General features: G+C 45.8%; 1 protein-coding gene across 1 annotated transcript in view; it reads left to right on the forward strand.

Annotated features, from left to right (window-relative positions):
- Positions 1-26111, forward strand: part of CFAP58 (cilia and flagella associated protein 58) — a 702265-nt gene that overhangs the window by 83881 nt on the left and 592273 nt on the right. Inside the window, exon 2 of the mRNA XM_078641175.1 lies at positions 8001-8291. Within this exon, the coding sequence (XP_078497301.1) occupies positions 8001-8291 (291 nt within the window). The remainder of the gene's footprint in view (positions 1-8000; positions 8292-26111) is intronic.

The raw sequence follows: 26111 nt of genomic DNA on the forward strand, positions 1-26111 counted from the left end.
GCTGCAGTAGATAATGACCTCAAATAATTAAAACCCTCCTGATAGGAACAGAGACGGATTTCTTTTAAAATAGGCTTGACGAAACATGTCCTTGGGTTTTTATAAAGTGTGCAAAACAACATAAAGTGCATTATGCTCTTATGGATTAAATTATTACAGGGACAGGGGGTTAGTTTCTCACACCAACCTGCCTGATTGGGGAAAGCCACAAGAAAGTGCAATGTGCAAAGACGGAATCTGGTCATTTGGAAACATGATTGAACGTGCATGCTAAAAGACAAGTAAAATTGCTGTTGACTTGGAAACACACAATCTAGTAATCCATGATCAGGGTTAGACATACATAATTCAGTATGAAATGCATTTTTTACAACCTGTTTCTTGTTTTGCTGGAGTCCCTCTGGATTATCATAGTAATTTTCCAAACCTATTTTATAACAAGCATTTGCAATGCAATAGGTCTCGCATATGCGAGATTTTGAGCTATTGCCATTGTAAATGACAATGCCTTTTATTTATGTTTAAAAAACCTGCAATAATAAAAGATATTTTCATATACAATACCAATAGGTCAAAGTTTTGAAAATGCGAGGCCTATTGCATTGTAAATGCCTGGTACTGTAAAGTGACCAAATACCGTTGGATCGAGTTTGCGCTATATAAAACTGCAGAAAAAAAGCACATTATTAGTTAATTTATTCAGAGGCCTAGATTTCAATCTCACTTTTTGTAAGGCTGCTGCAAACTCACAGAGCTAATGTGGCACTTGTGTACTAATTATACACAGCACCTCGAATGTGATCCCGCCCTGCTGCATGCGCCAATCTCACGGGTCACCAGAGTCACCATGGCTTGTCCAATCGGTGACACATATTAATGGCGCGTGAGTGACCCCAAGGCTTCTGCGTCACAGAACCTGCGGCAGCAAGCCGAGGCACGCCTCCTTCTTCTCCTCACCCTTCTGCAAAGAGGGGGTCTGCAGCAAAAGGAGAGGGTGGTGGAGCAGCAGGTGCTCTGCCGCTGCAGCCTGCTTGCAGTGTTTTTCAGAATTTCTCCTGACAGCAATTCGCGCGCCGAGGATGAAATCTTCACTGTGTAATCAGCAAGGGGGTCCCGGCAGATGCGGCCTGGCATATGGCACAGTCGCAGCATTCTCGGTGACAAGTGGCGTGTTAGCAGAGCAATGAAGTAGCAGCAAAAAAAAAGGCATCTTGTTAATCACTCCCTGTTGCCTGCACCCTCCAGCAGAATCATATTGCTTTATGCAGATGAGTGCCTCGCGATTCCTTCGGTTTAGCTGTTCAATAGGAGCAGGCGCCAGCTTCCAACACTGTGTCAACAGGCACCTAAGGGCATTCCAGCCGGCGTCGCAAGTCTTCCACTATTTAAAGATCTGCTTTTAGCTCAAAATCTGTGGCTGTCTTTGGAGCTTAATTACCGCCCTTCCCGTGGGGTCTGGCGCATGCTGCAGAATAGAGGCGTGAGGGGTGACGCGCGGGTGATGCTCATATGGCTGCAGGGCCATGATACGTGCGAGGGCGACCACCTCCTTGATGTGCTGTCCTTTTTGGGAGTGCTGGAAAGTGAAGAGACGCCGTACGCATGCCAATGTGCTGTCCGTGGTGGGAGCGCTCAAAAGTTAAGATACGCTGTGTGCTTGCGCATGGGCTGTCCAGGCGCCGTGAGCGTGCACATCCCTGTCCCCCTTCGGCCACCAAACCGACGACTATAGGTCTCGCCAAGGCAATCAGCGCATGCGCTACATCGCTAGGCGGGACCTAAAAAGTATTTTTGATTTAACGTAGCCAAGGGAGTGCCATTGTGTTATCAAGATTCATACAATCTCTAAGGATTCTCCTTGAGAACAATAGGTCCTCTGAGTTCCAGATTTTCCCCCATAAAATCAATGGGGCAATATTTATCCTATCTTTTACGTAATCCAGACCCACTTCAGAGTGACAGAAAAATGTTGAAGAACTGCTAGGAATCATCAGTAACCTTTTTTAAAATGTGTTCTCTAGAATCTGGATCTGGGAACTTTTATGGTAGCCCCATACTCCTGCGCCAAAGGTGGCTACTGACAAACATTTCGTATAAAGTTAATATTTCTGCTACCGGCTTATGTCCGAGTTAACCAGCAAAGCGAAAAAGCCCCTCTAGTACTCTGCTGGTATATTGACTCCTAGGCACAATTAGATTATCCCAATTTAATTTATTATTAAAAACATTCCCCAGGTAAGTAAAATTTGACACCTTATCAATAATGTTTTCCTTTAAGATAAATGTTCTTGTATTTGTCGAATTGGGGCCGCACACCATAATAAATGATTTACTAAAATTTACCTTTAAATCCAATTCCATCATAAATTTGGAAAATGCGTTCAAACTTTTTTGGAGCCTATTGGCCGTTAAGGACATCAACACTGTATAATCTGCATAAGACAGCAATGGAACCCGTTTACCTTCAATGCTTGGGAAGTCCAATTGCTGTTCTAACAAGAATGATTCTAATCCATTTGTATATATTAGGAATAAAAAAGCGGCCAGAATGCAACGCTGGCGTACCCCCTCAGTGGAAGCAATGGGCCTAGTCTTCTCTCCTCCAGGACCAAAGCGAATAGCTACAGTGGTAGACACATGTACCCTACGCAACAGGGTAATGGGTTCTTCAAAACAAACCATTGATGCATTTCCTTATAAATCGCAAGGAATGGAGAAGGGTTGACTGATCATCAATGGATCTGACGATCAGCAGATAGATTGATCTGCGGTAAAGGGGTTCGGGCAGTTCCCAGCTGGTTTAGGGTCTTTATAATGCTGATTTTCACATTCATTCTTGTTTGCATCACTAAAAACTGTGTTCTAAATCTTTATTTTGCAGACACTTTCAGTGTTGCCTCTCATCCCTCTCATATATTTTATGAAACAAATGCTGCCCCTCAGAGGCAGCTCTGCTCAACTCTTTTTGAGCACGCAGGGCTGCACTAGGGACTTCCAGTCCGGGGCACCTTCGGCGTCTGTCTGTCCCTGCAAGGGGGAAACGTCAGCTTGTTGTGCCAGTCAAAAAGATGTTCATGACTCACAACGACATTTTTAAACCTTGTGCTTTTGTCCCACAGCGCAGACATTGAAAAAATAAAAACATGTTTTAGATCAAACTCCACATCTCTTTGCCCAGTGGGCTCTGCAGCATAGAGGACAATAAATACCTTAAACTTCACCACGGTATCCGCCTCTTCTTTACCCCGTAATGCCTCCCTACAAATTGGCGATGAGGCTGGGGGAGGCGGTCACTCTACCATCGGTCCCGCGATGCACGGTTCATCTGCGTCGGCGGATCCGAGTCAAGCAGGGGGAGCGTGGCAGCGGAGCTGCCACGTACGGCCCCGAGACGCGGGAGCCCCGCACACGCTGGAAGAGAGAGGTGAACCATAGCAACACCGCGCGACTGGCGGCCCAGAGCGCGGAACTGCTCGCACCAGCAGGAAGGTGTCAGTAAACCCCGTGGGGGGGGACATTAGGGACGCGCATCACAGCAGCAAATAACACACGCTGGGAGCGTTGCGAGGGCCTCAGAGGCACTGCCTAAGACAGCTAAGGAGTGGATGTCAAGTAGTACAAGGACACATACCCACATCTTTAAGGCCAGCACAGCCAAGGGTCCTGAAGGCAGGCACAGCACAAAGAGCCTGAAGACAAGTACTGCATAAGGGGCCTGAAGGCAAGCACAGCACAAGGGGCCTTGCATCCAGGGCCAGCACCAAAAGGGGGTGACAGCTCATCGAGGGGATCGGTCCACATCCTTCGTGTGCACACAGGAGGCACCACTGACCACGGCCCTGGCCAACCACACCCCAAGCTTGCCAGACCCCGCAACAGGCACCAGGAGGCCACACCAGAATCTAGTATTGCAGCACAGCCTCACTAAACCAGAGAGGCACAACGCAGGTCCTGATGACGTCCCCAGCGCAAGCATATGAAGCAGAAGAAAGGAAGGCGGAGTTCCCGACGGTATTCAGAGGCAACATCGGCAAGTTGACAAAGTTCACTAATAAGATCTGCCTCAAGGAAGGAGCAAAACCAGTAAGCCACAAGGTACCATTTCAGAGCAGGGAAGCAGTACAGCAAGAGTTACAATGCTTAGAAGAGAATAGAATTATTGAGCCAATCTAGAGCGCAGAATGGCTGGCGCCCTTGGTCGTAGCCAGGAAACCAAACGGCAAGGTACGCCTCTGCATCGACTTGCGGGAGCTCAACAAAAACATCTTAGTGGATAAATTCCCATTACCCAGGATCAATGAGATGTTAGCCCTGACGAAGGGCATCAAATGTTTTCCACCATAGACCTGACCAAGGCCTACCATCAGATCGCACTGCACCCCACATGCAAGAAATTAACCTCGTTCATTACACCATTTGGATGCTACCAGTTCCGACGGATGCCATTCGGCCTAGCGTCTGCCGTTGCAGTTTTCCAAAAACTAATGCAACAACTTTTCCGAAACACGGACGGGTTGCAGTACTTCCAAGACGACATACTGGTAATGGGCAAGACCAAGGCAGACCATGATGCCAAGCTCTCCTCGGTACTGAGCATACTAAGACAGAACGGCCTTGCTGCAGAATGGGACAAGTGCAGGTTTGGAGTGTCATTGGTCACGTACCTGGGACATGAAATAAGTGACAAAGGCATCGCACCAAAACAGGCAAATGCGAAGGCTATAAAGGACGCTGTGCGGTCATTCCTTGGAATGGCAGAATTCTACAGCAAGTTTGTGCCTCATTTTGCCACCAAAACACATAACTTACGTCAGTTATTAAAAGAGAAAACTGCCTTCACTTGGTCGGAAACAACGCAGGAAGAATTCAAGCAAATCAAAGAAGTCATATGTGAGGCCGTGCCCCTAAACAGATTTGACCAACGGGCGGTGTCCATTCTCACCACAGACGCGAGTGACAGAGAGTTGGGAGCGGTCTTGATGCAGCAGTCCGCAGAAGGTGAAATGATAACGGTCAGCTTTGCGTCCCGGTCCTTGGCCCCTAATGAAGAAAAATTCAGTGTGATAGAGAAGGAGATGCTAGCAGCAATTTGGGCAATGAAAAGATTCCACCAATTTCTGTGGGGCTCCAGATTCCTGCTCCGGACGGATCACAAGCTGTTAATGAAGGTACTTACGTCAAGTGTACTCTCATAGACCTGGCTCTTTGAGCAGTAGCGGCCCCCCCTCCCCTCAGCGCCTTGAGACTCTCACGGGTAAGTAGCGCGCTTTACAAGTACTCTGAATGATTGATTGATTGATAGCAAAAATGACCTTGCGGCTCTTGGATTATGTGTACGATGTCCAATACATTCCTGGCTCCAAGAACAAAGTTGCCGACTACCTCAGCAGGGCAGCAGGAATGGAAAATGCACCGGTGCCAACGGAAGAAGATGATTACACCATAGCATTTATGGAGGACCAGAAAGCGGTCATAAGTGCACAAGAATGGAAGAAAGCGTACGCAGAGGACACACGCTTCACGTCAATCAAACGGTTCATAATCATGGGGTGGCCGGAAAAGAAACACTTAAACACTGAACAGCAGAAATTATATGAAGTTCGAGAAGAGCTGTCAGTAGGAGACAACGAGATGTTCGTGCTGAGAGGAGAAAAGGTAGTGCCCCCAGGACAGCTGGTAACCCGGTTGCTTACTATTTTGCATGAAGGAAACTTGGGAATAGTGAAAACAAAACAAAGAACCAAGCAAGCATACTGGTGGCCGGCGATGGAGAGCCAAGTGGAGAGGCATGTCTGAGAATGTAAACAGTGCAGCAATGCAGACAAAACACAGACCACGATGCGACCCCCATTAGGAAAGTACTCCAACCCAGCCAACCCATGGGAAGAATTGTCAGTGGACATATTGGGCCCCATATTAGATGCAAACAGTGTACCCAAGTACGCCATCGTGCTCATCAACAGGTACTCCAAGTGGCCGGAAGTTGAGATATGTGAGACTGTGGACACCGACGCTGTACTGGCCTTCCTCACGTCTACATTCAAGGGAGAAGGAATCCCACGAGTCATAACTTGTGACAATGGACCCCAATTCACGTCTGAGAAATGGAACGCATTCATGGAGAGAATACAGATCAAACACACCCCGATATACCATCCAGCAACGAATGGCCTGGCCGAAAGATTTAACAGGGTCATCATGGGACCCGTCCAAGCAGCCATCAACTTTGGGAAGAATTGGGAGAAGGAACTCAAGTGCACTGTATGGGCCTACCGAATCACTCCCACTAAGACAGGGTACAGCCCATTCAAAATATTGAGAGGCCGGGACCCATTCACCAGAGACAATGTGGCGTGGAAACAACGCACAGTACAAAGCAAATGGTCTCCGGCGGTTGTACGCAGCAATCTGGAAAAGGCGCAAAACATCTATACGGACCACTACAACAAGAAGCACAATGTCAAAGAAGCTATGCTGGAAAAGGGGGAATGAGTCGGAGTGAAGCTCGTTCAATTGAGGAGGAAAGGCGACAGCAAATACAGCACGCCTCTGCAGGTCAAAGAAATGTACACCAGATCAGTCTTATTGAGTGATGGGAAGATATGGTCCCTAGACAGAATGTCCAGGTGCAACAAGGTTATGCAGTGGGCCAAGACAGAAGACACTCCACTGGATGAAAGTAACTACGGGAACCTGGAGGAAGAAGAAAATAACAGAAACACAGAAACACCTAGCGGGAGCACAGAAGGCACCAATACAGAAGAGGCGAATACCACCAGAACACAGGAGAACCGAGGAGACGCTAAGTGGCAGCCACGACAAGTAGAGCAAGGTGTGAGTGGCACGGATACCAGGGACCCATCACAGGACACCATCAACGTTGCACCACCCAGTGGCAGTAGAGACATGAGGGAAGGCACCCCGCTGAGACAGCCCCGAACAGGTAGGATCGTGGTACTGCCCAAAAAGTATCGCGAGTTCGACATGAAGACCTAATCACAACTCGGACTGAACTATCCTTGTTATTACCTAATAGTTTTGTATTCTTTCGTAATGTTGTAAAGGGGGGAGATATGTAGTGTCGCGCTCTAGTGTCTCGGTCGTAACGTGACGGAAGACGCTAGGAGCGAGGGGTGGCGATATTGCGATTGGTCGCCCGGCCGTGCGACTGGCGGGCAGTTCTCCCGGCCCTCTCCCTCAGACAATAAATACCTTAAACTTTACCACTGTGTCCGCCTCTTCTTCACCCCGCAAAGCCTCCCTCCAAGAACCTGCTTTATTCTGAACTGTGGACTCGGTTTATGAAGGTGGTTTGCAAATCTCCTTTAACGTTTTTGGCACAGGGACTGGTTTGTGACCCCACCTTAATTTGGCGATGCGAATGATGCTCTAATCAGTAGCTTTGCAGCATGCACATTCATGAAGCGTTGGAAAACGCTTGTCTCATAAATGCGTATGTGGCACGCACTCTTGTACAGATCTACTACACCTCAGTATTTACATTCACTGCAGGCGGTCTTTCATTTTAAGTATCCCCTGTTCCCTCAAATGAACTATCACCCCTTTCTTTTGCAATTCAGTGTGGGTCGCGAAGCACACCGTGTACTCTGCGACGTGGTGTTTTGGGATTGCAGTTCCTGCTATTATGTAAAGTACGGCTCTGGAACCCTAAAACCGTTTCGCACAGCTTGCTGTAAAATCAAATGTATAACCACCGGGAATATTCACATCAAGCTGTTATTTTATAATCTGTCCTGCACTACCATCTACTGGTCAAACACTATAATAACATATTTTGATTCGATGTGGAGAAAAAAGCTTTGCAGAGTTGGTTGCAAGAATTAAACATTTTGCAAAAATACAGTTTTATTATTGGTTAGTCACCAAAGATCATAGCTATTTCCATATTATCTGCCAGCCGTTACTTGTGAGTTAAAGGATGTACATGTATTGCACATTATCTAATGAATTAATATAACTTTCGTTTTTTTTTTTTACAGGAAAATCGAGACAAGAAGGACAAACACATCTCTGAGGATGGCGCCTTTGAGGCCCTTGAAAACGACTTCCAAGCTGTCCTTGAAGAACTCGCTGGCGACAAAAGTTTGGAGAAATTTAAAACGGAATATGAAAAGCTCCACCGAGTCTTGAAGAAGTCGTATGAGAATGAAAAGCGCCTTATGTCGAAATGCAGGGAGCTGAATGCCGAGATTGTGACGAATTCTACCAAAGTGGCCACTGCACTGAAGTTGTCCCAGGAAGATCAAACAACAATTTCTTCCCTGAAAAAGGTACGTGCTTTAGTTTGTTAATTAGTGTCACTGGCATTTTCTGAAAAAAAAAATCTTCAGTGCTTTCTTTGTTCGTAATCCTAGGTGTTCTTATAGCGTTCACAGATATTGTTCACCGCTCGGTTTCCCTTAGCACTTTAAGTTCTGAGTTAATATATTACACAGTATGCACATGGAGCCGTTCTGTATGTGCAGGTAGTGAACGCCGGCTCCCATGTCTGTGAACTTGTTTCTCGTCAGTAAACTTTGAACCAGTGAAAAGCACAAAAGGAAGACAATAAGAAGGCAAAGATAGAAAATAGTGCTGAAAAATAAAAACTAGATGGAAAAGAAACTGCAAACGTGAGATCAAAAGACTAAGGGGCAGATTTACTACTTCTGGCGCATCTCTGCTAATCAGCAGGGATGCGCCAGAAGAGTTGCAACGCATCTACCCACCCGTGCGCCACCACTGATGCGCCGCATTTACAGTGCGGCGCACCGTGGTGTTCGGATGGGCTGATGCGTGAACGTTTTCAGCTGCCTCTAAAATACAAGATTATTTGATTGGCAGCGGCAGCTCGTCCGCAATAGCAAAGGAGCGCCGCCTCACCGGCTTAGAGCCAGCAGTCGAAAAATAAAACAATATTTTATTATCATTTTATTTTTGAGCTGCTGGCTGAGCCAGCGTGTGTAGGGAGTGGTGGGTCCGGGCCATGTCAGATTGGGGCGGAGTGATGTGCACTGCTAAGTGGGCATGTTGGTTTGGCCGGCCAACTTAGGCCGGTCAAACAGACATGCACAGTTAGGTTTCATTTCACAGCTGTGTTGGAGAAACAGCACAGACTCCATGTGCCTGAACGAGCGCTAAAACAGCCCACTCAGGCCAATCCCTGCACTAATCTCATGCTTGATAAAAAAGCATGAGAGCAAAGTAGGTATTCAATGGAGAGTCTCTGATGCTGTCCGATGGACAGCTGGGACAGGAAGCTGAGGAGCACACAAGCACGAGGAGGCTGGCAGCATCAGGTACATTTTATTTATTGTTAAACCCCCCTCCACCCACCCCACCACTTTTTGGGTTTCGCCTGCCGAAGGCTGCGCTCTGCGCAGCTTTTCAGCGCAGGTGAAATCCTATGTCGACAATAAGGACTTCTGGAACGTCCCCCGGCTCTCATTGGCTAGCTCCATAAATGGAGGCTAGCCATTGAGTGCCGGATCTGTCCGTCAAGGCCGGACCAGAATCGGGGGCGTTCCGGAGATTTTTTCCCAGGGCGGAGTTACGTTTTTTCCCGTTCCCTCCCCTTTCACTGAAAGTGAATTCAGATGCGCTGTCCATTCCCGCCCCCTCCGTGTCCTCTCCCGCCCCCTCCCGCCGTCCGTCCCGCCCCCTCCCTGTGCCTTTCCGCCTCCCCTCGCTGTCCTGTACACGTTTCCCGCCGTCCGTGTCCTCTCCCGCCCCCTCCCGCCGTCCGTGTCCTCTCCCGCCCCCTCCCGCCGTCCGTGTCCTCTCCCGCCCCCCTCCCGCCTCCCTCCCGCCTAAGCTGTTCCACGACGCGATCAGGTAAGCAGCATTTATTTTTTATTAGAAATGTGCTTTCCCTCCCCTTTCACTGAAAGTGATTTCAGATGCGCTGTCCATTCCCGCCCCCTCCGTGTGCCTTTCCGCCCCCCCTCGCTGTCCTGTGCACGTTTCCCGCCGTCCGTGTCCTCTCCCGCCCCCTCCCGCCGTCCGTCCCGCCCCCTCCCTGTGCCTTTCCGCCCCCCTCGCTGTCCTGTGCAAGTTTCCCGCCGTCCGTGTCCTCTCCCGCTCTCCGTGAGCCTGTCCCCCCCTCCCCTCCTCCTGCTCTCCGTGAGCCTGTCCCCCCTCCCCCTCCCGCTCTCCGTGAGCCTGTCCCCCCTCGCCCCTCCCCCCTCCCGCTCTCCGTGTGCCCGCCCCCCTCCCACTGCAGTTGCCACTTCCTGTCCACACTCCAACTCGGAGAAGCGCACCAGGGACCGCGGGACCCGCTGCATATGAGGTAAGAGTGAGACATATACCAGGGCACAGTACTGGCTAAAGCGCCTCCATGGTGGAGTTTCCCTTTACTGCGCAGGGTAGTTAGCGAACTCCCCTGACGTTTTTGCACAGAACGCAGATGTTATGAAAGAGGGCGGGGGCTTATGTAAGGCACGCTTTGCAGGCTGCAGCCCCGGTGTCCTCGGTCCCCATGCACTCCACGGATACCGGTTTATTTGGGAACTTCTGCACCTTAAGACTGCATTTGCTTGCGAGGCGTGGGGATGTTTCCTTTCACTAAATAAGTCGGCATTTAAGTTTAGAATGTGTTTTTGTTGTTACGCAAGAAACTCCTGCGTGGCATTGTGCTTTGGGGATTGTGGGCGGCACCTTTGCTCACCTGGGGGAGCAGGTTTGGGAGTAAGATTAAGGGACATATTTTTTTTAGAGTTTTGATAAAGTTCAGCGGTTCATCTGGTGAATGACATGCTAATAGACGCTATTTTTATTTAACGTCCGTTTCTATGTTCTGTAAATAAGAGAGATTATTACCCACTTTAGTGGCCGTATTGTATTTTAGCATTTATATAGCGCTTACTACTCTTATGTGGGGCACTTAATTGCCTGTCGATTGTTTAGTTGTGTATAACAAACTGCATGATGGGGGAGGGGCGGGACTTCACAGTTCATCCATCAAAGTGAGCTTCTTAAAACTGATAGCTAAGGTTTAAGTCAACAAAACGGGCATTCAAGAAATAAAATCAACCAAACCAGTTCTATCTGTTTGCCAATGCACCAAATATATTAAATTAACTACATGGAAGTTAGATGAAACATGCATGAAAGCGGTCAGACTTGTCCAGAGTTGTTTGTGTGTGCGACATGCGAGATATATATGATACATTTCAGTTAATTCCAAGATGCACAGACAAGCCCTGAGCAGCACCCTCCCTGTCTGAGCACGGCTCTCCGTTTTCCTGTTTGCTCTCTCGTAGTCTGTGCTAGGAGCCGTTCCACGCTGGATTGTTTGCACTGCAGTTTTTAATCGAGGCCCCTGAGGTGAAATGCATATGCAGATTCCCTTGCAGGTGTTCATGTCATGTTTGCAGACCGAATTCATGGGAAACCGGATGGAAGGGAAAGCTTGGAGCTGTGACTTGCGCTCAGTTTGTGCTTCTGGCTGGGGTACCTCGCCACAGCTGAGGGAAGGCGGGGCTTAGCAGGGTTCAGGTGGTGATGGCACTAAGAATGTGAGGGTCATGGGTTCAAATCCCCACACTGACAGATGAAGTCTTTCAAACTTCATTTCCTTTCAATGACAGACATGTTAAATACCGGTCTCTGAGATGGCAGACAGGGCAGTCAGTAGAAGCAGAGGTCTCAGAGCATTTAAATCTACCTTTCCCAGTGTCTGCACCCCAAACCGCATCAAAAGTAACACGCTGCACATTCAGGGGGGAAAGGACAAGCAAGGCGAATGACATCTTTGCCTAATACCTTATTTAGAAGAAAATAGTAACCAACTATGTCCTGTTTATTTTTTGTGCTTTCAATCATTTAGAAGAGGCAAGAATATCACGACTTAAGTCCCCAGGAACACTTGCTATGAAACTCTCATACCCCCTGTCTTGTCACTCATACGGAGTGGCAGTTCAGATCTGCATACCTAGAACTGGTCCTATGTTGATATACGTCCCTTCTCTGACTATGAGATATGAGAGCTGTGTGGGCTGTGTGGGCTGTGTGGGCTGTGAGAGCTGTTGGCAATGTAAATAACAATGCCATTTATTTATAAGTAAAAAAAAAAATAATTGTCATGAGCAATGCCAATAGCTCTAACTTTTCCAAAGGCGAAACCATTGCATTGTAAATGCTTGTTATTTGTGTTGGCTGCAACTGCGATTGAGGCAGCACAAAAAAGGACCAGCCTCCAATATTTGGTGGGCAGAAAAGAAAAAGATCTGCCCTCAGAGTAGGCCTTACAAACTTCAGTAATGTAAAACAATTCTGCTTATGGAATGTAATGTGGATTTGTACAGCAAGACAGCGACCAGTGGAACTAAACTAGCAGCCGCAGCCGGTAGTGGGAGTACCTGCCGGGTGGTGACGTGGGGAGGGGAAGAGGCAGGGTGGGGGATAGTAATGTATGGATTACGGAGTTTAACAGGTAAGTAAACATATACATAAATAAAAGGAATTTAGTTGCATGCACTGCATCGCATTTGGTGATGCAGTGCACGCAACAAAATTCGTTTTATTCATTTTTATGTTTACTTACCTGTAAAGCTTCGTAATCCATACATTACTAATCCCCACCCTGCCCCTCCCCACGTCACCGCCCGGCAGGTACTCCCACTACCGGCCGCGGCTGTAAACTAGTGTTAAGAATCAGCTTCAGCCAAGCGGCAAAGAGTTAGTAATACTTTTTTTAGCTCTTCTAAAAAATAGCATGGAGGTGAAAAGGCATACTGTGCTAAAGCTTGGGCGCTAGAAAGTAGAAGAAGTGGCTCCTGAGGCGGGTCATGTGGACCCTAGCATGTTCAGAACAAAGGAAGAGACAGGAGAGTACTTGCTTGGGGTAAAACATGGCAAAGCAGACTTGGAGGAAACCTGGGCTTATGGTAGCACCTCTTTTTTTTTAAATGTAATCGTTTTTATTAGCATTTTCATAAAGCAATACTATAAATAGAATTACAGCCTTATAATTGATTAATATTAAATTATTGGAAAACAGGCACATCCTAAGATTTTGAGAAAACTATTTTTTAGAAATTTAAAAAGAATAAAAATATAAAATGAAAAGATGAAAGGGAGGTGAAGTAGACAAATGAGGAGACAGAGGAAGAAAAGGTGAGTTAAGAAGAAGCAATAATGGGAAACACAAGAAAAATCTCTATATATAAAAACGAAAGGATGTCTGTCTGTCTGTCTGTTTGTCCTTTATGCATTACTACACCATTCATCCAATTGCCATTAAACATTGGGAAGTTGTTGAGTACACTCCCGCAAAGGTTTCTGGCATAACATTTTTTTTAAATATCGGCCCCCCAGGGCCCTCATAATCTTTCGAATATTGATGTACGCAACAGATGGAAAAAAAAATGTGTGTATCCACAAGCACTCGAATAAATAAATAGAATTAAAACACCATTCATCCGATCGCCAGGAAACTTGAGGCATCCTGGCTGATGAGGGGTGAAACCCCGAAACCGGACCTAGGATGCTTGTTTCCATTCCAGGGTGGACCTGGCCAGGCAGTTCTGACTGGACTGTTCCCATGGAGCACAGGGTCAAGACCAATGTTCCCTCTAATTATTTTCCTCTGTATGCGGCAGTGCAAGCTCCCTGTGCACTGCAACCAAGGCTATGTGCGCCAACCAACTGGACATGCAAGCGAGTGCTGTGCTCAGCAGTATAAATCTATGGCAAGTACCACTCCAAACTTCTGTTTACAACAAGAGCGAAAACCGGTGCATTACACACACATTTAGCTCTATATAATAGGGTCTTCAGACAGTTTTGCAATGTACATACATTCCTTTGTGACATGAATTGTTTACTCCTGTAGCACCTACACCCTAGGTTTAGAAAAGGACTGAACATAGAAGGTTGAACCATTATAAATATGTATCTGAACAGCAGGGTTGATGCAAGCTGTTAGAAGGAGGCAGTTATTATTGAGTTTGAACCAAGATCCATGCTGGACATATCAGTGAAATATGATGACATTTTTCCTAATGTAAATTACCGACACCAAGGCTCATTAAGCAGTGCCCGCAGGTTGTCTGCTTTGTTGTTACGAACAAGAATATGCAGACTGTGAATGGGCTCTCTTATTTACAATTTAAGTTGGCCCAAAATAAAACCCTCATTCAAAGGGCAATCAGCCCTACTTTTATTAAAAAATAAGCCTGGCTGGGGGTCACGGGAGCCCTATACATATACACCAAGCAATGGAGGGGGAAAAAGGTACATAACTTATCACTTTACAAGTCAAGTACTTAAGAGAAACATTTGAGGCAGGCTTTTGACTTTGTTTACCCCTTGTATAGGAACTGTATGCAGGTACTGTAAGAAGGTAGGCATATGTTAAGAGTGCATAGCTGGGAGAAACAAAAAGTATGGATTTAAAATGTAACAATGCCTGGGCTATGTCTATATTTATAAGACTTTACTACTATGCAATGGAACCTTTTTTAGCAGCATTGTAAAACAAATTGATAAAGAAAACCATAAGGTTCCAAACCCATGCCTTTCAGTTTGCAAGCAGCTTGTTTATGCTGGTTCATAGCTTACTGTGCTATATTATATGGGTTGCAATTTATGAACTGCAAGTAATAAAGGATATGTGTCAAAAGCAAAATCTCACTTACCTATCTACAATTAAATTTGGGATTTGCATGTCATATAGTGTGCTTCACAGGAGATACATTAGCCCTCTATGCAGCATAATGCATCAAAAATGTAACTAGACAAAACACAGATCTCTCCAGCAACTGCATTAACCACTAGAGCTCTCCTGCCGTTATTATTGCTCCCTAAGATTTCGTGAGCACCCAAATATCTCTGCAGGTTTCCTAACACAATAAGATATTTAAAATTTCAGCCTTTGAAATCAGTGTAGCCAGAACAGATTTACTGTCACATTAGTACTTTTAGCCAATTACTTTGCTGCAGGGTTTGAAAAAAGTAAAAGTATAAGTTGACAGCCACACTGATTTTCATGACTCCGTTTCTCGAAACTGCACCCCCTTTCTGTTGTCACGGCTTGACCACCAATTTATAGATTGTCACATCTATGAGGTCTTTGTAGTGGGTTCATGGTGAATTGGCAAAACAAGTGCATGCTGTTCTAAGATCAGCAACCATCCATTCCCCTACCTCTCCAAGTTCTAACAGCACTATAAGTAAATGGTATGACTTTGAAAGGGTTGCACTCTGTATGAGCTGAGCCTTGAAAATATTTGGAATGCAAATCATTCAACAAACATCATGTTAGAAGTAACAAGGTTTTTTATGATAAAGTGGACCAGGTCAGAGGAACCCTTCAAATGGCATGTGACACAATTCGAGGAACTGTTTATGGTGTACCCTATTTTGAACGATCCAGATGAAGGCCTGCTCCTCATTGCTGAAACCGATGCATCCTTGTTGTACATCCAGTGGTGTTATTTTCTCAAACCTTAACTACTGTAGAGAATAATTTCATAATTTAAGACAGTTAACAACTGATTATCAAGGATGTCTTTTCCCATTACCTTGAGGGGGTATTGCATACTGTGGCTGTGTGGAAACATTTTTATAACGTGGTGTTTTTGAAGTTTATAATGTGTCCTAACTCCTGGGGTGCTCAGTAATCTGTTTTTTGTAATATGGCAAGGAATTTGGAGGTTAATATTTTTCATGCAGATTCCACCAACTGCCCCACCCTAAAATGGATTTAAGATCCCATGAAAGGGTGCCCGTTTTTGATTACTTGGGTCTTGCATTGAATGAGAGAATGGAATGGGGGCCACATATTTCCAAGGCAAACCTAAAACTAATTCAAGCCAGTGGGAGAATTTTGAAAGTGTACAGTAGTTGTGCGGTTAAAGTTATTGGCCCACCAGCTGAAATATATAAGCTTCAGATAAGGGCTGCTTCCATATATGGCGCAGAACTTTGGGGCCACTGCTCAACTAATAGTTTGACTGTCACTGAAAATCGTTTCCTGAGGAAACTTACCCCAGAGTACTCCGTTAATCCCATTGAGGATGGACTTGGGAATTCGCCCCAGTGCTGACCTGATCGCCTCCCGTCCACTACTCTATTGGCGGGCGGGCAAGATCCCTTGGCTGTCATTCATTAGGGAAACTGCCTGTAAAATAGGGAGAAGTGACCTGTGGTTCGCCCCAGAGGAGCCTTCCACTGCCGTCTCCCAAAAATTATTAACATCTGCCCTGAAGGAGTACAAATTGACAACAATTATCCAAACGAGTCATCAAGTCTAACATCTAGATTTCTGGATGTTAAATCGCATTATACTTTGGAGTCAGCTTTAGATATGATAAACCCCTTGTAGCCAAGAAATTGTATGTCCAATTCAGGCACGGGACGCTCCCCCTCCTTGCATTTAACAACAAGTGGGAGGGAGCTACTAAACACTTATGTCCCGGGTGCAACGAGAAAGAAGAGACGGAGATCCATGTGATCTTTTTTTGTCGAGCTTACTACCTGTCTAGATCAAAATGGATTCTTTAACTCTGTAAGAACTTAGGAGTAAGGAACTACATCGAGGTTTATAGATTACTAAAGTATGAAACGTACCCGGTTGTTGCAGTTGCCATAGCAACATTCTTATTTGCTATGTGGTGCAGGCGTAGATGGTTAGTGAAATGTACGGACTAGAAATTACTGTGTGTCGCCCTCCTATTGGTGAATTTCCCGATACCAAAAGGTTTTAATTGATGTTGTAATTTTCTACCTTTTATCCTAGCTTATTTATCTTTTTAAAGGAAACTTACATTTATACTATTTTTAAGATGGTAGTTTTAAAGCTGATTTTAAAGACTGTTATCTATTTGTTTCTCCCTAAAAGCCACCTAGGGTCAAATTTAAGTCGGGGAGCTTTCTTTTTCTCCAAGGGTTTAAATGCGTATAAATAATTATTGAAACTGATGACACCTTGTAAAAAGCTATCTTATGCCTTTTGTTAAAAGTATGTTATCTTTTATTGTGCTTTTATGGCAGTATTGCCGAAATAAAGTTTTTTTTGACTGACTGTAATATGGCATCTGCTTTGGCTCAGGCAGCAGAGGCCTGCATGGATCTGGGGTGGTAAGGATGTATAATTATAAAAAAAGAAAAATTAACTTACCTCTTCGCTGCTTTTACCTATTTTGTCCTCCACTGAACAGGAAGCAGCTAGGCTCCCCCTGAGCCAACTCTTCAAAACAGTGTTGTGATTGACTCCCCTAAACCAATCACAATGCTGCAATGCAGTCTTGTAATTGGTCTGAGAGTCGTGTTCGGTACTCAGACATGGACTGGGGTCCTGGGCATGGGGAACATGCTAAAGTGCACATGACTGTTTGACCGGCCCGAAAGGGCCGGTCAAGGCATCATGCACACTTTATTGTGCCCACCACTCTCCCTGCTCTGTCAGTAAAGCAGCCCCACCCCGCCCTCATGATGCTGCAGTAGGGAAGAATAAAATGACAATAACATCACGTTATTATCATTTTATTTTTCCTTTCTTTGTGCAGCAGTGGGCGAGGCTCTTCTGCCTTGGTAGAGGAGCCGCCACTCAGCTCAGGACAACAGCATGAAAAGGCTGTTTCTTTACCTTTATCTCCTCATGAAGATATTCAAGAAGCATACACCACAGCAAGTAGTTATTAAAATTAAATAGTTAAAAAACATGAACTGAGAAACAGTCAGTCACAGAACAGGAGCGACTGTGCATACTATGGATGGAATGTAAACTGCAAATCATAAATGTTGTGTACAAAACATTAATTCCTGCTTTGTGCCCCCAAATGCTGCTGCTGATAGTTTTAAAAAACAAAGTTTTATATAACGTTAACCTCAGAGTGTTTTACATGAGCACCAGTTGCTTTACACAAAGACACATTCATTTTTTTTTTAAATATGGGGGGATTAAGTGCACACTTCGGCAACATTTTTCTTTGGAGGCTAACGCTGCCTTTTTGATTCTAAAGGCTTTTCAGAAGATTTTCTGGGGGGGATGCACAAAAAATAAAATTTGATGCAATCCTGACCTTGAACTTGGCTCCCCTGTTCCAAAGACAGAAGCACTGCCACTACTCCACACTGTCGTTACAAATGTAAAAGCACCTGACATTAACAGAGCAAGAAGAAGCTGCGAGCTCTCTAATGTGCAGCATATCTTACGTGCCCGTAACAGCTGCTTTTCTGTCTGTCTTTTTAAACGTGCGGCCACTGCTCCTTGCACTTCACCAAGAAAGTGACAGTTTTATCACCGTTCCATATCACAAGTATGTGGTTTCAGGAACGGGCTCTTTGTGACCTGTGCGCTTTGGAAGTGAGTTTGTGCGCTGGTGGGAAGCCCTGTGCGTGCGTGCACACCCGCGTATGTTCGAGGGAACTATGATCAAGACTGATTTGCATATGGCTGGGTTCAAACTGGAATGGCATGATGAGAAAAAAAACAATGAATTTAGGCCCAGATTTCTGTACTGGAGTAAATGTATGACATTGTTCTGCATTCTGTCCATTAATTTTTCTTTTTCCAATTGTCACCCCGAGTGGGACGGGTATGCCCAGACTTGGGTCCCGTGCTCTCCATGCCACTGGAGTCAAGCTATCCTGACTGATGGGGGGTGACGCCCCAAAACTGGTCCTATGGGGCACAGCGTCAAGACTGATTTGCATATGGCTGGGTTCGAACTGGAATTGCATGGCGAACAAAAAAACGATGGATTTAGGCCCAGATCTCGGTACTGAGGTGAATGTATGGCATTGTTCTACATTCTGTCCATCAATTGTTTTGCATAGATAACACCACAGTAAAAGTGGATGAACAGAAAAAAAATATGCAATAAAGGACATGTCTAGTTCCTCATGAATAATTTCAGTGGGAGTTCCTTGATAAATGGGCAATTTTTTTCTCAAAAACTTATTTCAATCACCTGGAGATGGTCAATATTGACATACCCCCAGATTTCACAACCAAAGGTGGACATTGGGACGCAACTAGCCTTGTATACATCTAAGAAATGTTTGGGGGGGCTTGTGCACAATACGTCTTGCAAAATCATATAACTCAGAGATGGCTCTTTGTAGAGTCCCTCCATTTTTCATCAGTAGTGGTTTCCAACTGAGACCCGAAATGAGTAACAGACCGAGATAAGAGACATTTTCCACTCTGGTTAAAACCTGACCCTGTGCTGAGTGCTCAGCGTGTTCCTACCCCAACTTCCACAAGGGGACGTAGTCGTAGGAGGTGACTTTAACGCAATGCTAGATGACGCCCTAGACCGAACGCCTCCCCCGCAGAAACATCGGACACACTCTCACCTAACAGACTTCCTAGACACCATAGGCCTGGTTGATGTCTGGCGACTCCGATTCCCACAAACTCGGCATACACATATCACTCAGGCGCACATAACAGTCTTTCCAGAATAGATCACATACTGGCACCGGCGGGTCATTCTCCAATTTCTCTTACCAACACGTGGCATATGACAACACAGCGTCCAGTACTCCCTATCTACCCGGGGTATCTTAAAAACAATGAGATCTGGAAGGGACTTACCAACACCACCAAACATTCCTTAAATGAGAACGCCACCTCGGTCTCTTCCCCTCTTATTTTATGGGAAGCATATAGAGCTGTGCTTTGTGGACAGGCGATCTCACTTATAACAGACTACAAAAGAGACAAGGCTCAGGAATAAGTGACACTCAAACAGGAGATCAGCGACCTGGAGAGGTCCCATGGGCAGGACCCACTTGACGCAAACACGCATCAATTACTCCTCAAAAAACAGGAGTATAAAGACCACCTATGGGAGGAGGTGAGGATGCAACTATCCACGACTCAACACAAGATATTCAAAGTTGGTGATAAAGCTGGCAATCTTCTTGCCTGGCTCGACAAGCGGGACAAGGCAGATAGATGGATCCAGCTCCCCACAGGTGAAATTACGGCAAACCCCCAAGCCATAGTAGACCTCCTAGCACTTCAATTCGAGCGAGTATACACTTCTGCGATCAACATAACACAGGAGGAAGCGGAGGAGTTCCTCCGTGACATCCGACTTCCTAGGCTCCCAGAGGAGGACTCCCAACTATTAGAGGCAGAGCTCTCCACAGAAGAAATATCGATAGCGATTGGAAAAATCCAATCAAGGAAGACCGTGGGCCCAACTGGCATTCCTATAGAGTGGTACAAGCGTAGTGCAACTACACTTACGTGCTACCTTATGGATATGAGTAAGGCTAGTCTGGAAAAGCGGGAACTCCCGCGAGACAAAAGAACAGCAACAACAGTAGCCATTTACAAACCTGGTAAACCCGCTCAGGAGTGTGCCTCGTATCGGCCTATATCCCTGATCAATGCACAGGCCAAGATACTGGCCGAGATTTTGGCCAACAAACTCACTCCGCACTTGTCCGCATTAATACACCCAGATCAGTCAGGGTTCATGCCAGGAAGAAACACAGCCCTAAATCTAAGATGCCTCCATAACGTACTGGGACGTAATCACAACATCCAAGAAGAAGCCATTATATTATCGCTTGATGCGCAAATGGCCTTCAACACGGTCGAATGGCCCTTCCTTTTTGCTGTCCCCACAAAGATGGGGTTTGGACCGAGATTCTGTTTCTGGGTTAGATTACTATACACCAATCCCCTGGCCCATGTGGTTGCTAATGGGCATAAGTCCAAAGAGTTTCCACTGAACCGAGGTACGAGGCAGGGCTGCCCGCTGTCACCGCTCCTTTTCGCCCTTATACTAGAGCCCTTGGCTGCCTGGATACGACAAGATCCTGTCATTTGTGGGCTCCGATGACTGAGGGATGTGAGGAAATACACAGTTCTTGGTTGACCAGTCCTACTTCCGAGCCATAGAGGCAGAAGTCACCAAACTCCTTTGGAATAACAAACCACCATCCAAAGTTTTGTCGAAACTGTTCAGAAACTGGTATGATGGTGGCATTGCACTCCCAAGTATACAGACGTACTATTGGGCATCCAAATTGACTTGATTAACCAATGGTTGCATGTCCCCCACACAGATCCAGCCTACAACCTTGATAGATTAGAGCTAGGAGAGGGAGGGCTGTATTGGGCACTCTATAATAAAACCCGGGCCCTAATAGGCCCAACGAAACACACACTCCAGATATGGAACTTAGCACTCAAGGGGTTGGGATGGGACAATAAAATTACACAAGCGACGCCCCTTTGGGACACGGACAGGCTAGGCAGACTGGGCAAAAGTAAAGGTTTCAAACATTGGGACAACATAGGGATATCGAAAGTGGGAGATCTCTGGGCACAGGGAGGGGTGGTCCCCTTTGCGCAACTCCAAGACCAATACGAAATGGCACCCACAGAACGATTCCGCTATCACCAGAGCAAACACGCCCTAGAGGCGACAATCCCCCCCGAAACATATCTCCCCGATGCCTCACCATTGGAAGATAGATTTCTGACAGACTACATGGGCACAAAGGCCATATCCATGACATACTGGAAAATCGGCAATAATCTACCCGATTCCATGCAAAATCTCTGTGATAAATGGCAGGAGGAGTTGGGAGACCTTGATGATACAGACTGGCAGGAGGCTTTATCATCCCCTAGAGAAGTTGCGATCACATCCAATTTGCGACTGGTACAGCTTAAGATCTTCCATAGAATTTACTACACTAGAACTCCACTCCACAAGATAGGGAAGACTACCAGCCCCTTCTGCCTGCGACAGTTTGGGGCGCCCAGAACTTTCTTTCATACACTTTGGAACTGTTCTACAATAGTAACCTATTGGGAATCAGTTATGTCCATCATTGCGAGTGTGTGCGGTAGCCAGTCCCACCTGAACCCAAACGCCGCCTTCTAAATATTTGGGAGGCGACAGACCTTAATTCTATGGCACAGACTTGGGCAACACTAGGAATATTGCTAGCCAAGCGAAACATCGCTAAACACTGGGGCGCCCTGGCCACTCCCACGGTCACGGAATGGTGTAGAGATATGGATGTAGCTATGGTGGCAGAAAAAACAGTATATGTACGCAGAGGTTGCCCCAAAAAGTGGACGCGATTGTGGGGCGGTTGGAACACCTATAGGGGGGATATATGCACAATGGCAGCAATAAATCGAGAAATAGAGACCGATTAACGAGATCTGGATACCACTGTATGTACATATGTGGAATCAAGTATCGTAAAAGTGTTATGTACTCTAACTGTACCACTTAATGTTACTAACCACCCAAATAAGACCATGTTTAACAGAAAATGTAAATATTTTAAATTACTGTAGTTTAAAATAAAAGGGCAGTTAGACATACAAACAACATCTTTAAAAGCAAAATCCATTAGTAATGATCTTTCAAAAACAATCCATATGGACTCACACCCGTCTTTAGTTAAGCGCTAGGACGCCTGCGGGTAGCTATCGCGCTATATAAAAACTAAATCCAATCCAATCCAATCCAATGTGTCAAGACATACAACTGTCTAATTATAAAAGAACAGGACATTGTGATGGGAAACCTCGACCCAGTTAGATGAGAGGCTGCATTTTGATCATTGTTAGCTGTTAGGTAGTCTGCGAACTCAAGATTGAGTGAATTGCCACAGCTGAGTGTAGATAAAAGACCAGAAACTACTCATTACTGTGAGACAGAGTAAGCAAGTGGACATGAGTTTGATAATCTTGAAGTTTAAGTAAAACTGAGATTCTAAACAGGCCCTGCCGGAAATGGAGGGGGTACCTATAGAAGGAGAATAATAGGTGGTGTGGCTGGAGAAAAGTCTGCACACCCTTCTAATTTCTGTGTATAACAATCCAACACAAGTAAATGCCACTCAAGTGAATGTTGACCTGGGTACTGCCCAGCAGGTAAGGAGAGCAGCCACTCCTATGCTCTCCAGCTTGGAAACAAACCACCCAAAACTATTTAAAATGGGTTGCTAGCACACCACTCTACAAATGAAAGGTCTCTCAGTAGTCCATAATTTGGTACTTTTTATTCCGTGCTTTCAGTCAGTACACTTCCAGCCAGCCAGCATGTGTTTTGTCAAAGTGCAGTGGCAGCTGGTAAGTTTAGGACAGAGGGGGAGATGCATGCAGGCATGCACCAAACATTAATTTAAAAAAAAACACACACACTTACCTTCAGCCCTGCCTCGGAGGTCCCGGGAGGCTAGGCACTGCTGCCTTCCCTCATTGGCTGCCCTACGTCATCACAGAGTGGGATGCGGTCAGTGGGATTGATGACCCCACTCCACTCTGTAATGAAGTGCCATTGATGGAATCTCGACCCAGGGCACTTTAGGGCTTAAACCTGAATCGCCCAAGGGCGAGGCAATCTGTGACTCTACCCCTCATCACTGAGGGGAGGGCTTCAGGAACCTTTGCTGAGCTGAAGAGGTCACGCCCACAGGAGCTAGGACTTCCTCAGCTCAGCAAAGTTCAGCTCAGGCACCCAGGAGCCTGCGCATGTAGCGCATGTCTGGCTCCTGGTTGCCTGACCTGATAATGAACAGTGTCTGTCAGGTGGACCCTGGTTCAGCCTGACAGACACTGTTCATGAGGGGCAAAAGGTGAGGGCGTGGCCATTCAGCCCCAATAGACTGGCTGTGGCTGTCAACGTGAGTGTTAACCTATGACTTTGTCAGGGCTATGGAAAGCCTATACAAATGATACCATCAGTCTTATAATAATGCACTGTGTCATCATTAGGTGATCATTCCACCAAAACACAGGTTAATACATCTTCTTTTACTTGAAAGTTGCCATAAAAATTTTGTGATTCAAAAGAATACCTCCTGATGCAAACTAGTAACATGCATTGTGTTGTAACATTATTAACTAATTATTAACGAATGACATATGAAGAACTCTGGGCACTAACACCAGCTGTCCCAAGTACTGTTGTCTAGTGCAAAGTAAGGTAGCAGGTAACATGCTTAAAAGAGTACTGGAACAAGTGTAGATAACCCATGTGATTCAAGTGAGCATGCGTATCAAAACCCTATTAAAAATAGAATCTAAAAATGTGGTCCATAGTATTAATGAAACACTAAAGTGTCTGTAGCCATGTACATGTACAAGGAGTAGGATATCTCAGATTTCTAGTATTAAACATATTCCATCTCCAAATAGTTTCTCTATATTCTTCAGTAGTCTTATCACAAGAATAATGTATAGGGAGTTAAGGTGAACCTGACCTTCCAGGAATAATTTCATAGGTACTCTATATCTGCCATATTTTAATATATGCGAAGTGGGCCTTGCATAATTTATCATTGTTGGGACAAATTGCCCATATATTCTGCGATCTCGTGCTCTTGCAATCGGGGCTGCTCTACGTAGAGTTGAGCACAGTGTGTGCATAGCACATTGTTATCTATCCAGACCTGTGTCTAAACCAGGACCAGATATTAATTTTATTGTACCGCTACTAGTAAGAGCACGTGTATCACTGTGTATGGCCTCACAATAACTGTCTCTGTTAGTGCATGATTATGCTAGCATCTGTCAGCGCATAAGGTCAGGTGAAACCTCTCAATGTATCACTACATAAATAGTAAAACTACAATGCAAATTTATATTCAACAAGCATGTCAATTGCCTGGTGCATCCCAGCACATATTATTGTATAGAGTCAAGTGAAACCTCACAGTGTTCGCTGCATGTAGAGTAAAGCTTTACTGTTAATTTGAATTCTAGTAGAGGGCAATAACTGAGAGTGTTCGAATTCTATGTCAGGACCGGAGGCAAGGATTATGCTCAAGCGTTCTTTCTCTTATTAATTCCAGCAGCCTTCATCTTTAAACTACCTTTCCCATCAAACACCGGGAAAGGCCTACAAAACAAAGTTCAACCAATCAAGGCAAGGGTCATGTCCATATATATTCAACTGTGTCCTGGTCCACCTCCTCTTTCTTTCCTGCCCTGGGGCGTGGACCCCCCAAAATCAAGCCGACAGGGCTCACCTAAATTATGACCTAAATTCCTACAGCGTTCTGTGCTTTTAAACCTACTTGGTTCCCCAGAGATACGCCTGATCCTTATTTAACTCATTGTGCGTCCCTTGTTGCCATAGATATATACCATACAGAAATACCAAGAGGAAGAGTTCATAATGGTCCTCCCTTGGATGACCAAATCTACAAGTCATTATTAGGTCCTTTGAAGTGCTTCTGATGCCACTGGCACATTCCTATGCAGGCCCCTTAGACCTGTACTGAGCTTAATCCAACACTCTCTAGCGCTGCAAGATCCCCAGCTGCCCAGGCTGCGACCCCATGCGGCCAAAGGGGACTACCATAGACGTCAGTGCCTTAGATAGATAGAAGAAGGCTTCCCTTACGCACACTAGCCCCCCTGAAGACAACGCAAAGCACACCTTTGGCGCGCTGCTTGCGCTGCTTTATTCCCACTCACTGCCACTTGGGGAGGATGAGGATTCCCACAGGAATTCTAATGATGAGGCAGGCCCCTACAGGCCCTGTAACCTCCTGACTGAACCTCCCCCTGATGTATCCTCAGCCGTCCAGATGGAAGATGCTTCCGACATTGTGGTCCCAGACGATTTGGTTCATCCACGTGTCAGCGGATTGGTTCCCATCAGCCAAGGTAAGCAATTATGGGGCAGGCCAACTATGTAAACCTCTGGAAAAAGAAGCACTTGGAGAGTGTCTGGACCCCTCCCTAGCCGGCAAGGTGACCCTTATGCCGGAAATCGATACTAGTATGGATACTTTCCTTCAGAAATATATTTGAGACCTCAAAAAAAGTATAGACAATCATGGAAGACCTGTCGGGACATGTTATTGGACGTCATCGGTATCTTCACAACAATTTTGGAGCTGGCAGAAGAGACTAAGGCTTCTGGTACAGAAATCTCCCGAGTATCTATCTGGTTGGGCGCAGCGCACAGTCATTTTCCTGGGGTACGATAATTGTGCCCTATCAGTAGCGAGGTGCCGCTCTCTGTTAATAGAGGTGTACCCTAAATTAGGGGATTTAGCCAAGAGTGAGGCAGGCAGAGTCGCGCAAGGACGGCTTTTCGGGTAGCCTTTCATCAGAGTTAGGCACATATTTTGCCACATTTACTTCTCTTGATAAGGCGCAA

Source organism: Lissotriton helveticus, chromosome 5_1 (assembly GCF_964261635.1).
Source record: "Lissotriton helveticus chromosome 5_1, aLisHel1.1, whole genome shotgun sequence".
Taxonomy (NCBI): Eukaryota; Metazoa; Chordata; class Amphibia; order Caudata; family Salamandridae; genus Lissotriton; species Lissotriton helveticus.